The sequence below is a fragment of the Protopterus annectens genome, chromosome 9.part0 (assembly GCF_019279795.1).
Source record: "Protopterus annectens isolate FY-2018-M chromosome 9.part0, PAN1.0, whole genome shotgun sequence".
Taxonomy (NCBI): domain Eukaryota; kingdom Metazoa; phylum Chordata; order Ceratodontiformes; family Protopteridae; genus Protopterus; species Protopterus annectens.
The window spans coordinates 1,505,463,598-1,505,477,981 of NC_056743.1; the positions used below are offsets into that span (position 1 = coordinate 1,505,463,598).

The 14,384-nt window shown below is 36.7% G+C and overlaps 1 protein-coding gene across 1 annotated transcript in view; it reads right to left on the reverse strand.

Annotated features, from left to right (window-relative positions):
• The window catches only part of LOC122810712 (syntaxin-binding protein 2-like), a 1,751,886-nt gene that overhangs the window by 138,905 nt on the left and 1,598,597 nt on the right, over positions 1–14,384 (reverse strand). Inside the window, exon 18 of the mRNA XM_044082277.1 lies at positions 9,785–9,870. Within this exon, the coding sequence (XP_043938212.1) occupies positions 9,785–9,870 (86 nt within the window). The remainder of the gene's footprint in view (positions 1–9,784; positions 9,871–14,384) is intronic.

The window sequence follows — 14,384 nt, forward strand, 5'->3', positions numbered from 1 at the left end:
GTATACTTAGTAGCAATTCTGTATCCAGTCCTCATGTCTCCACCGAGACAATCTGATAAAGAGAAATGGCTGGGAGATATTTTCTGAAAGCATTCATGTGTTCTCAGCTGGGAGAGCTATAAAGATAAGATAAAACCAGACAAGCACTTAAACAGAAGCACATGCAGTACCATGCGTCTTAGCATAGACAGCCTTTCTTTTATGTTAGCCCAAGTCTGAGTGTGGCTGTCAGTTTGGGATACTTGTTCCTATTAGGAGGGTAACACGTCAATATTTGAAGAAATACATACTTAGGTTTATATTAGAAGCCCGAAGATATGTTTGAGCAAATCTGAAAACAGCGACACAAATTGCGCGAACTACGGAAATGGCGAACATCCAAAACCACGAAATTCGAAATGTCAATTTGTCATGGTTGGCCTGTCTGTGGTATAAGTCCATAAGGTAAGTGTGCGATAGTTACAGACCTTAGGGTTAGGGTGTGGGTTAAGGTAAGTGCATAGATAAGTAATGTATGTAAGGTTTAGTGTAGGGTTAGAAGTAGGGTTTTGTTAAGTGTGTGCTTGTGTGTGTGTGGATTATTTGTTTTGTTTGGGTATTTCTCCGTAGGGTAAGTGTGTGATAGTTACGGACCTTAGGGTTAGGGTGCGTGTTAAGGTAAGTGCATAGACAGTAATGTATGTAAGGTTTAATGTAGGGTTTGGTTAGTGTATGTATGTGGTTTATTTATTATGTTTGGGTAGGTAGTATGTAGTGGGTGGTGGGGTTGGCCGACTGACGATTCGAGATTTTAAATTTTGCAGTTTAGGGGGTTCGGTGTATTTGCAGTTCGGGCTATATGTGTCGCTGTTGTAGTATTCGCTCAAAAGGTTTTCGAGTTTATAATATAGACCCACATGCTTTTGTGTGTTAGTATTAAATTTATAAGTTTTAGGGGGTACTGGGGGTGTTTTTTGAGGGCTTTCAATAAAACAAAAGGTTTTGTGAGATGAGAGAGAGGCTCAAATGGATATGACAAGAAATTGTATAAAAGATCAACATGCCATATGGTGTGTATTCATGTAACACAAAAGCTGGAACTAGACACTTAAAAAAAGCTGTTACACATATAAGGTGGGATTAATAACTTACTAACACAATGATGAATTTTGTAATGTCTTTAAATGTCAATGGCTCAAAGATAAATACAAAAAATAGAGTAGTGAACTATATTAAACAATGTAGAGTGCAAATAGCTATGCTACAGGAGACACGCTTGGAAATAAATTAACATGTGAATTTGACAAAGAAAGGGTTTCAGGATAGTTATTCAGCTGAATACCTGCATAAAGGAAAACAGGAGTACTTATATTAATTGCAAGAGGAGCTCCAATAGTGAAAGAAGAAGATAAAAACAATAATAATGGTAGATTTGTAGCACTAAGGGGCTACTGATGAGAATTACATTGGCATGTATTTATATTCCACCTATAATGGAGCTTAAGAAAATTCTGGGACAAATGATCTGCTTTCAGCAAGGACTACTGCTTGTAGATGGAGTGGAATTTGATTTGCAGCAATGAAAACGTGTCTGGGGGGCCCCAGAAGGAAAAATACAAAGGATTGTAGCTTTCTGAAGAGATTTATGAAAATATTTGGTATGGAAGATGATAATTCAATACTAGAAGTTTGGACCAAATTTACATATTTTTCCCCCAAGATACAAAAACTAGGTTAGGCTAAACAAAATGTACATTTCACAGAAACATGTGCATTAAATTGAAAGACTCAATATGCACCCAATAACTAGTTCAGATCATGTGCCAATAATAAAATAAAAACACAGGGTAATGGAATAAAAATGAGACACTGAGGCTTTCTCACCTATCTGTTGAAAAAAGAGGAATTTAAGGAATGAGCAGTGGAAATTATTTAGGGGCTATTAGAGAAGCTAGAAATCTCATCTGAAAATATAGACAGGAATGGAATAAAATTAAAGTGGGACTTTAAAAATAGGGTGGAAATAAAAGAGAGGGAGATATGGTTAAGAAGCAACAAGAATTGGGGCTGACAAATGTTAAAAGTATTGCAGAATAGAGAAGAGTCTCACAGAACAAAAGGAGCAACTGCAGAATGTCAAACAGAAAATAAGGGATTACCTCAATAAAATGCACGAGTTTAGAAAGATTGCTGTTAAGCAACTGTTTTTGATAACTCTAGAGTACAAAAACTTTTAGCACAACGACTCAGGTAATGGAAAGTATAAAGGGCTGTTGCCAAGCTTAGGGAACCTATAACACGGAAAATAACAAGAGATCCTGTAGAGGTATTAGAGATATTTTGGAAATTCTGTGAAAGTCTGTATAAAGCAGATAGATATGGAAATAAAGAAAAGGTACAAATAGAAATGTTTATGGAAGAATTAAATATTCCAAGGTTAGAGGTAGATGAGGCTCAATTACTAACAGGAAAGGAGGAGATGAGATAAAAATGGTGATGCAGAACTAAACCACAGGAAAGTCCCTAGGAATAGATAGTATTCCTATGGAAGTTTGGAAGCTAGGAGGAAAAAACTGAAAGATTTGGAAGGTTTTGTTTAACAGCATTTTAACAGGAGAAGTACCAACACCCCCAGAAGAGGGTGGAAGCTGTACTACCCAAAGCAGGTAAAGACCCATCAGATCAACCATCATACAGGGCCATTTCAATACTAAACCAGAATTATAAAGTGTTTATCTACAATGGCTAAAAGAATGGTAAAAGTGATGCCAAAATCAATAGCTATGGATCAATGTTGTTTTGTGGAGGGAAGGCAAACACTTAACATTAACAGAACAGTGATAATCCAGAGGGAAGCAAAATATAAGAAAGTACCACTGTTGTTGGTGGGTCTTGTTGCAGAGAAAGCATTTGACAGAGTACGCTGGGACTTTATGAGCAGGGCAATGGAAGCATTTGCATTCCCTGATAAAATTATAAGGTTGGTTAAGAGGATATATGAGGGATCAGTGGCGAAAGTTGAAGTGGGTGGGTTCCTCTCTGATAATTTCTACTTGAGGAGAGGAACCAAGCAGGGATGTCCTCTTTTCTCTCTCTCTTATTTGCATCATGTTTAGAACAACTGGTAAAAAAAAAAAATAAAGGACTCAGAAACTCAAGGATATTATTGGCATGATAGTTAAGAAAAGCTGACTATTTGGAGATATTATTTTATACCTAATAAAAACCAGAAAAGGACATTTCAGTGTTGTAAAACATCTTGAGACAGTTTCATATCTTTTTGGGATACAAAATGAACGAAGCTACGACAAAGGCAATAGCTACAAATTGTGTACCCACACAAGAACTGGTTCAGCAATATCCACATTTATGGGGACATGATAAAATGAAGTATTTAGGAGTATGGATTAAAATTATTCTAGTGTGCCAGCTAAGGATATACGGGAACAGACTAAACAAAAGATAATACAAAAACTGAAAAATTAGAAGCTCTGTTATATAGATATGAATAGTAGGATACAAGCAGCTAAAATGTTTTTAGTCATTTTTGACAACACACAGGTCATACATATTTTATTAACCAGAGGACAAGGTTGTGGATAGCAGTTAAAGAACTGAAGGAGTTTAACTGGGAGGGGAAGAAGGCAAGAGTCAAGTGGGATAAGATGATTCTTCCAATAGTAAAGGTGTACTGGGATTATCAAATCTGAAGGGATATTTCAGAGCTACATAGTTAAGGCTCCTATACATAAACAAAACAGAAACCTATAATTCAAAGTGGAAACGAATGATGATGAAATAGGAGGAAGATCAAGAAACAAGATAAGACTGGGATTTTGGATGAAGATCTTTAAAGAGAATAACAACTGAACAGAATATTGTATTTATAAAGTAGGAGAAAGCATTCTAAGAACTAAACCAACATGGGAATGGAGAAGAGAGATTCACCCAATAGAGATGATTGCAATTAGGGATACAGACAATAGGCAAGAAGGGTATGGAATTTATTGGAGAAAACTGGCAAAAGAATCAAGGTATTGGGAGCAAATAATTAGAGAGGGAAAAGGTAACAGAATGGGAAGATGCCAAGAATTAATTTGGACTGCAGGCTAGAGATTTCCTTCTCTACTGATATCAGAATAAACACAGAGAGAAACAAATATGGGGGGCTCTAAATGAAAGGCCAACACTGGTAGAGTTTTTAGTAGACTCTAGAACAGAAGCTGCTGTTAAAAAAGGAATAATTAGTAGAGCATATAAAATTTTCCATGATAACTATAACACTCAATCAGAGGATGTTTGAAAGGATTGGGAACAGAGACTGGATAAGAATTTCACTAAGAAACAATGGGGGATATAGGTCTCCCAAATACACAACAGAATCTATATGATTTAGGACTCCTACTTGGAAATGTTTACATAGGTATTTTTATATCCAAATAGATGCCAGAGAATTTTTCCTTGGGTAGACAGCAAATGTTCGAAGTGTTATGGAGATGAAAGAGGTACCTGGGAACATATTTTCTGATGGTGTAATGAGTTGGAAGACTTTAAAGATTCCAGCAGACTACTCTATCAGATACATGTGAGCAAATTGGTGTACCTAGGGAAATTATTTTTCTGGGCTATGATACAGGTTCGGAATGCCTAGACATAGTAAGGCCTTACAGAGTCTAATTATGGTGGGTGCCAAAAAAGCAGCTACTAGTAAATGGAAATCAAAGTCTAAACCAAATGTACCAAAACTAGTGAAAATAGTAATAGAAATAAAACAACTGGAATTTGGATCTTTAGAAAAAGGTAGGAGTAAATTACATAGAAAAAAATGGGAATTGTGGGAACAATACATACAGAGGAGGAATGAGGTTTAAAAGAAGGCAGAATTTAAATGAGTTATCTAATGTTTGACCATGATTAGGCAGATAACATGATGTATATTTGCAACTAAAATTATGTTAATATGCTTTGTGATGTATAATACTTGTAACTAAGATTACATCAATATGGTTTGTTTTCATTTATATAAATGTATGATTGCCTATGCCACAAGTGATAATTTAATAAAGATGTTTCTTGTTTTAAAAAAACAATGATTTTTGTCTCTTCAGTAAAGAATATTCTGAAGATAGCTGGATACAGCAGTTTGAATCTGATGCCTGCTTCTCGACATTCCCTGTATAGTGGAATAAATTTACTCCGCTTCTGCCTGGTGTACAGTGAATAATCATTTTCCACAAACACTTTACTGTCTGACACTTTTAGTACTTTGTCCTTCTGCCACAGTTTTGTCAGAATCAACTCCTGCTGGTATGACTGCATCTTTACTATTAAAAACACTTGGGCAGAAGGGAGGATGGAGGAGGAGAAAACAAGGAGGCAGAGCCAGGAGCAGGCCTCTGTAGAATTGCAGTGGCAAAACTGCATCCCTAGACCTAGAGTAAAGGTGGTGGTGCGTGGATTTAGAGAAAAAGTGCACTGAAAGTCGCTCGCTGCCCAATATCCTTAGTTGTGCCACCCTTAAAAAATGCTGTAGACGTGGCAGTAGCCCTAGTGGAATGAGGCCTCTATGTTGCTTTCTCATTGCCACGTTTGGCGCATACACACGCACCCTTTCAATAAACTTCTGCTGTGGAATAGCACTCCAGTTGGTTATCTGTGCGTTCGTAAAATTAATACAGTCTGCTCCTTCCAACCTCTCTGTTACAGCTGAAAATGTCAGGTTTTCCCTATGTGCTGTCCTTTAATTCTATTATTTTTTGAAACCTCTTTCTTGAGCAGTCTCATGTTCAGCTAGCCTTTTATTCATTTTAACCTCAGATCTTTGCTTTTTCACCTCATCCGAATGTCTCTTTAAAGCTTCTTTCATTTTATCCAGACTTCTATTTGAGTTGATGTACTCCATCAGTGTTTCATTTATTTTAATCAGCTAAGAGCACATTTACTGGAAGTCACGTCTTGCAGTAAAGCCAGATCTTGCACTGGTTTCTGCTAAACAGCTGCAGATTTCTTCCCAGTCAGCATTTTTTTTTCACCTTTTATGGTTGATTTTCTTTCAGGATCTCTGAATTTCTTTTTTGTTAGCATCCAGGCAGTGTATTTATTAGCCAGTTAGTGAAATTTACCCTCAGAAAAAGAGTTCATGGGCTGTCTCTTCTAAGTTTTTGTTTTCACACTGGGAGAGATGAAATTAAGCTGTTAGTCAATGTGCAGCCATCTTGGAAGTCCCTTCAAAAGTTCTATATTTAATTAAACATGATATTCTTCATTATAAACCCATGACAAGCCTCCCCCTCAGGCACCTATAAATAATAGTATAAAGATCCAAGCTATTTAATCTGGAATGATAGAACATACCTATACATCCATCAATTCTTCTAGCATAGTTTCACTGTACACTCTCTAATTCCAGCAGATCTCCCTTATATATACAAAACACATACTTCATAACAGAGCAGACAGAGGATATAAACAGTCTTACTAGAAATTATCTGAAGAGAAATTTTAACTAACATTTTGAGTACTAGATCTAAATTTAATGTTATTACTAATAATTCCTAATCCTTGTATTCTAACGGGTTTTGCAACCTAAATAGTCCCAAATTTACTCTTAATTCTATCACTCATCTCCCAAAATAAAGGAAAGCACATTTATCCTCATTAACTCTCAGTCCAATTTGAGTAAACCATAAATACATATTATTCAAACAGTCATTAAAATTAACCGCATCTTCTGGGTTACTGACAGTAAAGCCTATTTTAATGTCAACCACATATTTCGTCATCCAGGCTTGTGTTGTAGTTGGAATAAATAAAACCACTAAATTAAACACCACCAGTCCCAAGACTGAACCCTGTGGGACACCTTTATTATTTCTAGCCAATCTGATATGTAACATTCGAGTCTAACCCTTTGCCACCTTCCCACTCCAAAGAATAATAAAGGTGTTGACTATATGCATAGCTTCTAAAATAGCAGAATGAGGTACTCTATCAAAAGCTTTAGATAAATGCAAATACACTACTATAAATAACATGCCCTTGTCAACAGCTTCTGACATTGGATTACAGAATTCTATAAAAACTGGTAAATGTAGATCTACTCTTCATAAAACCATGTTGATTAAGATCCAGTAAACATCTATGAATGTCTTTATTTAGGATCTGTAATATATACCATTTAAAACTTTTCCCCGATCGGAGATGTTAAACTAATAGGTCTATAACTACTGATGCATTCCCGTGGCCCTCCTTTGTGAACTGGGATAACATCAGCTAGTTTCCAACTGGCTGGAGCCATACCAAAACACAAGTTGTTAAAAAGAATTGCAATGGTTAATGACATACGTTTACCACAAGAAACCTAAAAATATACAGGCATATTATTGGGATCCATACTACTGCCCTGTTTAATTTGACCCAATGAGGTTTTAGTCATGTCCAAGTAATAACAGGACATTCATGGTCTATCTCAATTGATGTACCTACTATAAGACTCTTATATACTGGATTCATCAGCTAAAAATGTTTAACATAGACAACTCCACATATCTATACATGCATTATCATTAATAGATATATGTCCAAAAATGTCTTCTACTCACATATGAATACAAATTTTAATAGAATAATCATTCAGGAGATTTCATTCAAATCACTTAGCTTGATGCAATGATTTATTTCAATCTCCTGTTTATAAATTCTAAGCTCTTTTTGTACTACTGCTCTTATACTTCCTCCAAAGACCATTTTTTTCTTCTTATTCAAGAGTTTAGCATGCATCTCATTCCACCATGGGGTAATATACCTCATCAAATTGCTATTACTTTTTTTTTTACATCTACTTAAATGAAGACTACAAATATTCTCAAACTCCTGCCAGTTATTAAGGACAGTATCTTCCTCATGTGAATCAATTACTACAGAATTAATACAATTAAATTTAATTAAAAAGTCTTAGAGTTATAAAAAATAATGCTCTGATGCTTATAAATGTAACTTTAATTAGTACTTTAAAATAAAAATATACATGTTCAGAATTTCCAAAAGGACAAAGCCAATTAACTTCCAAATATCCCATGTGAGATACAAATATTGTGCAATCTGGTTGGAAAAGTATTTATTTGGGTTAGATTGTGAACCATACATAAATCACAAAAATCAACTTTGATCACAGATCCTGCAGTATGAAAATCGCAACTAATTTTAGGATATTAAAATCACCTAAAATAAGCATATGCCATAAACTTACTTTTAAGTTGTCAACATTCCAAAACCAGTCCACATTGCTTCAGGAGGGACTTTTAAAGCTAACAAAAAAAGGACAATCTGTTCCATCTAACACCGCAACCAAAAATAATTCCAAACTGTCGTCAAGTTTAATTTCCCTAATTTTCAACCACTGTACAGCAAAGACCACCAAAAGATATATAATTCCTCAAAGATGTAAAGGACTGATACCCAGGTAATTGCAAACCTTCAGTTAAAAACTATTAAATCATAACACAATCCTAAACTTATCAGATTTAACTCATTTTATAAGCTTTTTGCATTAGTATAATATAACTTTATTGATAATATCAATCCTCCTTGGTTATCACAAACCTTAAAAACTGAGTCAAAACCAAAATAAATGTTTTACTGTATCAGCTAGTTTCTAACTCAGCAACATGCCTCCTGAGAAATTAAGATGAAACCTGTTTTCCATAGAGTGTCATTATTCTTCAATTCATCCAATAAAATCAATATCTTCTTGAATACAAAATGTTCATATTTGTTAAATAGTAAAGCTTTAAGAAACTGATAAGCTGATAGAACTGGTGTAGGAAGAGTCTCAGAAAAGCATAGTCTGACCTTGTTTTTAAAACACACCACTACACTCTTGACTGTACTATACATATGGTACAATGGAGACTTAATCAAATCAAACACCTGCGTGTATCATAACTGAATCATAAGTGGGTCCTCCTTTGCTAACAATCTAACTAAACCATTGTATACATCCTGTAATTTGCTACCACTTAGACAACAGTGACTTTCTCCATGTCAATGCTACAAAGTGGTCTAATACTTCTCCTAATCACTGAATCCCCTAAAACTATGTTGACAGCTTAAGTTTATGACACATGATAATTTCAGGTGATTTTAATTTTCCTACAATTAACTGGGATGCTCAAACTGCTGATCGCCTGACCACAGCTTTATTATTCTCCAAGGTTACTGTAAAATTTTCACCTACATCTCTTCTCTTAATCTGTTTATTCATGAGTTACTCAGATTCAGCATCTTATCGCCTTTTTGTTTTCCAATCATGACACTATAGACAGAAAAGGATTCCTTCTTCATGAAGGCTAGGTGGATGTTGCCATCAGCGATTTTATATTACATCTCTCTCTACTCAATGAAACATCCTGCACACCTACTTGAAATACATAATCAGCAAATGAGCCAGTGTAGGATTTTGCACTGGCTTTCATCACAACTGATCCTTGAAAGAAAAAGGAGCATCACAAAGTGCATGTAGCACTCCTATACCCAACAGACTCTACACTGAGAAGGAAAAGTACATTCAATAGTAAGCCTTAGGTTTCCTCAAACCACTGGGAAAGTTTATGAACAAGTCAGAATTTAGATCTAGTAAATAAAATGCAGGCCACAGACAGTTACAATCTATGAAGCTCATAATAAATATCATCATCACAGCGAGAGGGAAGGACAAGGGACTTTACTGCATCTCCAATCTCAAAGTAAATCAATTGCAAACAAGGAAATCAAACATCACAGCACACATCAAAAATAGGTTTACTACCTTACAGCTGGAGCAGCATTTACTGTGGTTACATTTTCAGAAATAAACGGCCAAAGCTTCCTGTCCAGCTTATCTTCTATAGCATCCTAAAAAAATAAAAATTCTTAGTTTATAAAAAATATAAACTGTATTACTTTTTACAAATTGCTATAAATTAAAGTTATATACTCACTGTAATGACAGATTTGTGTTGCCCATTTCCATCTGGTTCAACCTGTGGGTTTAACAAGAAAAAACAAACTCAACTGGATCCACAATCCACTAGTATCAAAAAAAGAAAAAAAAAGCAGCACACACTGGAAACTGATTGTTTTACTGGATCTGATACCTACGACCGCCTTTTCACATCACACAATGTTATGAAATAAAAAACCAGTATAAATACACCTCTTACAATCAATTACATAATTAAATAATTAATCAATTGAATGCTTTCAACATTTAAAGAAACATATACATACACATATATATATATTCTTCATATATAAAGATTCATAAATTCATCCCATAATAAAATAATAATGTTAAAAAAAAAATAAAACCAAATTATTATTCATATTCTTTTGTTGAAAATTAATATTATTTATTATTCCTATTTTCATTTTTTTTAAAAAAAAAAAAAAAAAAACCAGAAGTAATCCCTTATGGATGGAATGGAATGGCATGGAACTGGACTATCTAGTTCTCTGTTGTTAACATCCCCAGATGTCCAAAATTCTTAAACTTAACTTAACCTTTTTTTTGTCCTATGTGTACCCATTTTGGTTCTGTACAATTACAACCTATTATATATATCACACCTGAAGAATTACAAGTGAAATGGTCTAAAGCATGATATAGAATATTTACATTTTACAAAAAAGAGCCTGCATTAAAGACCCTGTCCTTTTTTCCTTACTTCTAACTAATTCCTTTTAGATTTTACATCTTGTTGTGTGAAAAAACATGTGGAATAATAAATGTCAAAAAAAAGTTCATCACTTATAATAACAGGCCACATCAAAAAAACAATTCTTCAGAGAAAGAGAAAAAAGGGAGAATTTTTATTTAAAAAAATATTTTATCCATTTATTTATAGGAACTCTTCCCTTAGACTGAATTAGATTTTTACAGTTCCCTTTTCTTTTTCTTTTTCTACTATCCCCTGTTGTTTTCTTTTTTTTTTAACTTTTTTCTCTACTTTTCTTCTTGAATACACAAGGTTCTCAGAATAACCTCTGTTAAGCAATTTTCCACAAATAATATCAAATTCCCTATGTACATTAATATTCTCAGATGTATTTGAAGCAATATGTTTAAATTCACCCAAAGGCAGTGATTTAATTAAGGACTCACTATGCATGCTATTGCTATGTAAATGTTATTAACAGCTGTCTCTTTATAAAAAGGTTTATGTTCAATTGTGCCCTTTGTACTGATGAAGGCCGAGGTACCAGAATCCAGTAAAACAATCAGTTCTTATCCAGTGTGTGCTGCTTTCTTCGTTTTTTCAACCTGTGGGTTTGTCAGATCAGACTCAGATTTGATGCCAGCCAACTTTCAAAGACTTCAGCTTGCCAAGCTCCACCGCCTCTAGCAATAATCCTCCACTCTGCCAGAGCTGCCATAGACTGAGTTTGCCCCCTCTTTCTACTTTAACTTTTGGACCTTGCCCCTAAGGGGAGAAAAACTAGAAACTAAGGACCCCAAGAAAAAAGGAGAAGCAGTCTCCCAGCTCAATTATCTTTTGGAATAAATCAATAGCCATGAAGACAGTGGCTGGGTGGGGGTACGAACCAGATGGAGACAGACAACACAGATCTACTGCTACAGTGAATACATAACTTTCTTATGTGATTCTGTCTTTTCCATCTGATTTTCACTTGTGGGACAGAGTCCCCAGCCACAACACCCAAGGGTGGTCTCATGGAAAAATATTGCACAATATGATGAAACCAAACAAAACTCTAAACCTCAAATGGATATTCAATTCATAGAGGGACACGAATGTGCAATGACTCTCTCAAGTTGCAGCTGCACAAATGTCATCCAAAGCAGTTTTGGAGAAAATAAAAACTGTAGAAGTAGCCATAGCTCTGGCAGTATAACCTTTGGGTTTGTGACACAAAGATTTTCCCTTGAAACCATACCCAAAGGAAATGCAATCAGAAAGCCATTTGGACAGAGTAACCTTCAAAAAAATCAGGGAAAATACAGGCAAATTATTCTCCTACACCAACTTAGGCAGAAAGGCAGGATCCGGTCTAAGGGACACACTACCTCAATGAAAAACTAAATAATGAGAGACGGCAGGGGGGCCTGCAACTCGGTGACATGTCTGGCTGAAGTAATGGCCACCAAGAAGAGAGTCTTCCATGACAATTTCAATTCAACAGTAGCAAAAGGCTCAAAACAAAATGCAGCCAGCATCTGGAACATGAAAGGCAACTCCAAGATGGAACAGGATCTTGGACAAGATGACAAAGTAAAAAGGTTCCTTTAAGAAAGGCTTTTGAGATGTTAAGGGCAGCCAACAGCACATTAACCCTACCAATGTGAAAACCGGACATAGTTGTCAATTACACTAACAGTCAGGTAACTAGAACAGAATTAAATAACTCACAAGAAAATCCTGGATAGGCTTAATTGGTGTTGAAAAAGGATCCAAGTACTGAGAAGCAGCCCACAATGCAAAGCACTTACACTTACTACCATACACCCTATCAGCAGACATCTTTTGTGAAGAATTAATATGGGAACGGCTGTCTGATAACTTGGGATTTCTGGACGACAATGGAATTGGAAAAACCAAGTGGTTAACCTGATCATCTGAAGGTTGGGTGGATCTAGGCCCACAGGCTGAGAAAAAAGATCTGGAATGGGATCCAGAAACCAAGGAGGGTACCTCAGGAGAAACCAGAGAAAGAGGAACCATACCTAGCAAGGCCATAATGAAGCAATGAGGATCACAGTCGCTCTGAAACAGGCCACTTTCTGAAGAAACTTTTTCATCAGTGGGGTTTGGAGGATACACATACAGAAGACACAGGAGTCAAGCATAAAGGACACCATCCCTGGGTGACTGACCCTGAGGGGGAACTAAGGCATAATAGCTGCTGCACTTGGTGTTGGCTGTGGAAACAAACAGGTCACAACATGAAGTGCCCCAGCTACAAAAAAATCTAAGCAGTAAACTCTTGCATTCAAAGACCACTTTTGAGGAAGAAGAATGTTCCTGCTCAAACTGTCTGATGAGATGCTGGATTTCCTCAGAATGTGCATTGCAATCAGAAACCACTGAGATGAAATTGCCCATTGCCAGTCCCTCATGGCCTCCCAACAAAGAGGGTAAGAATGGGTTTCCCCATATGTTCAGGTGCCAGCCCACCAATATCCGGCCTTGTCTGGATGGAACTTAGACCCTTGGGGAGACCACCCTCATCTCCAAGATGATGTGCAGTTTGGCCTCAGTAGCAGACCAGGTCCCCTGGGTAGTCCTCCCATCGAAATGCCCCCTATCCTAGAAGACAGGCCCCCGTCATGATTATGGCTTGAGGAGGAGAAAACACAAATGGTCTCCTTGTGGACACCAAGAGAGACTCCAACCATCACTTGATCTGATATTGACAAACACTGGTTAGGAAAATAGAAAGTCCTTTAGCCGAGTAAAGTATGACCACTGTACTGCCAGAGTTCAAGAGCCTGAGAATAAGATAACACTAGAAGTTTTCTGTAAGAAATAAAGGAACTTGCCAGATTCCGAAGGTTCGATATTCTTAACTCTGGAAGTGTGGCAATCTGGGAAACTGTGTGGAAATGGCAATCTATACACTTTAAGGTATGAACTGTATGCAGACTGGACTTTTGGTAGCTAACCGTAATCATTAAGGCACTGCACAGCTGGAGTAATGTGTCACTGGCCCTGACTAGGGATGCTGTTGTGGGAACAGTTAGGAGCCAATTGTCCAGATAGGGAAAGACATGGAACCCATGCAACCAAAATCAGGCTGATACTACCACCATAAACTTGGTGAACACCCAGGGGGCAGTGGTAAAACCAAAAGGTAGCCCTCGGAAGAGGTAATCATCATCCCCAGCTGGAAATGCAAATCTCCTGGACCACCTTGCAATCTTTACATGTTGGTAAGCATCCTTGACCTCGATCGAGCACATCCAGATGTCCTTCCTCAACAGAGGCAAAATGGACAGCACCATGACCATCTGGAATGTGGTCTGCTTTACATACTGATTCAACTTGCTCAAATCTAGGACTGGCCTGAACTCCTTGTTCTTCTTTGGAACCAAAAAGTAACTTAAGTAGATCCCAGAGCCTCATCAGTCTGATGGGACTTCTTGGATGACTCAAATTGCTAGCAGCTTCTGAAATTTGACAGTGGCCACTCCTCCTTGATGGGGTGGAATGTTTGGAAGCCACTTGAGAATTATACTTGGAACTTGTAAAAATGGAAATGAATAGAAACTGGATATGACTTCGCAACTATGCATCTGAGATGATGGCCTCCCAAGGTTGCAGGTGTAGTGCCAATCAACCTCAGCCTGCTTCCAGAGCAAGACAGTCTAGCAACCCTTCAGGGTCACTTAAAAAACTGAGAAACCTCCA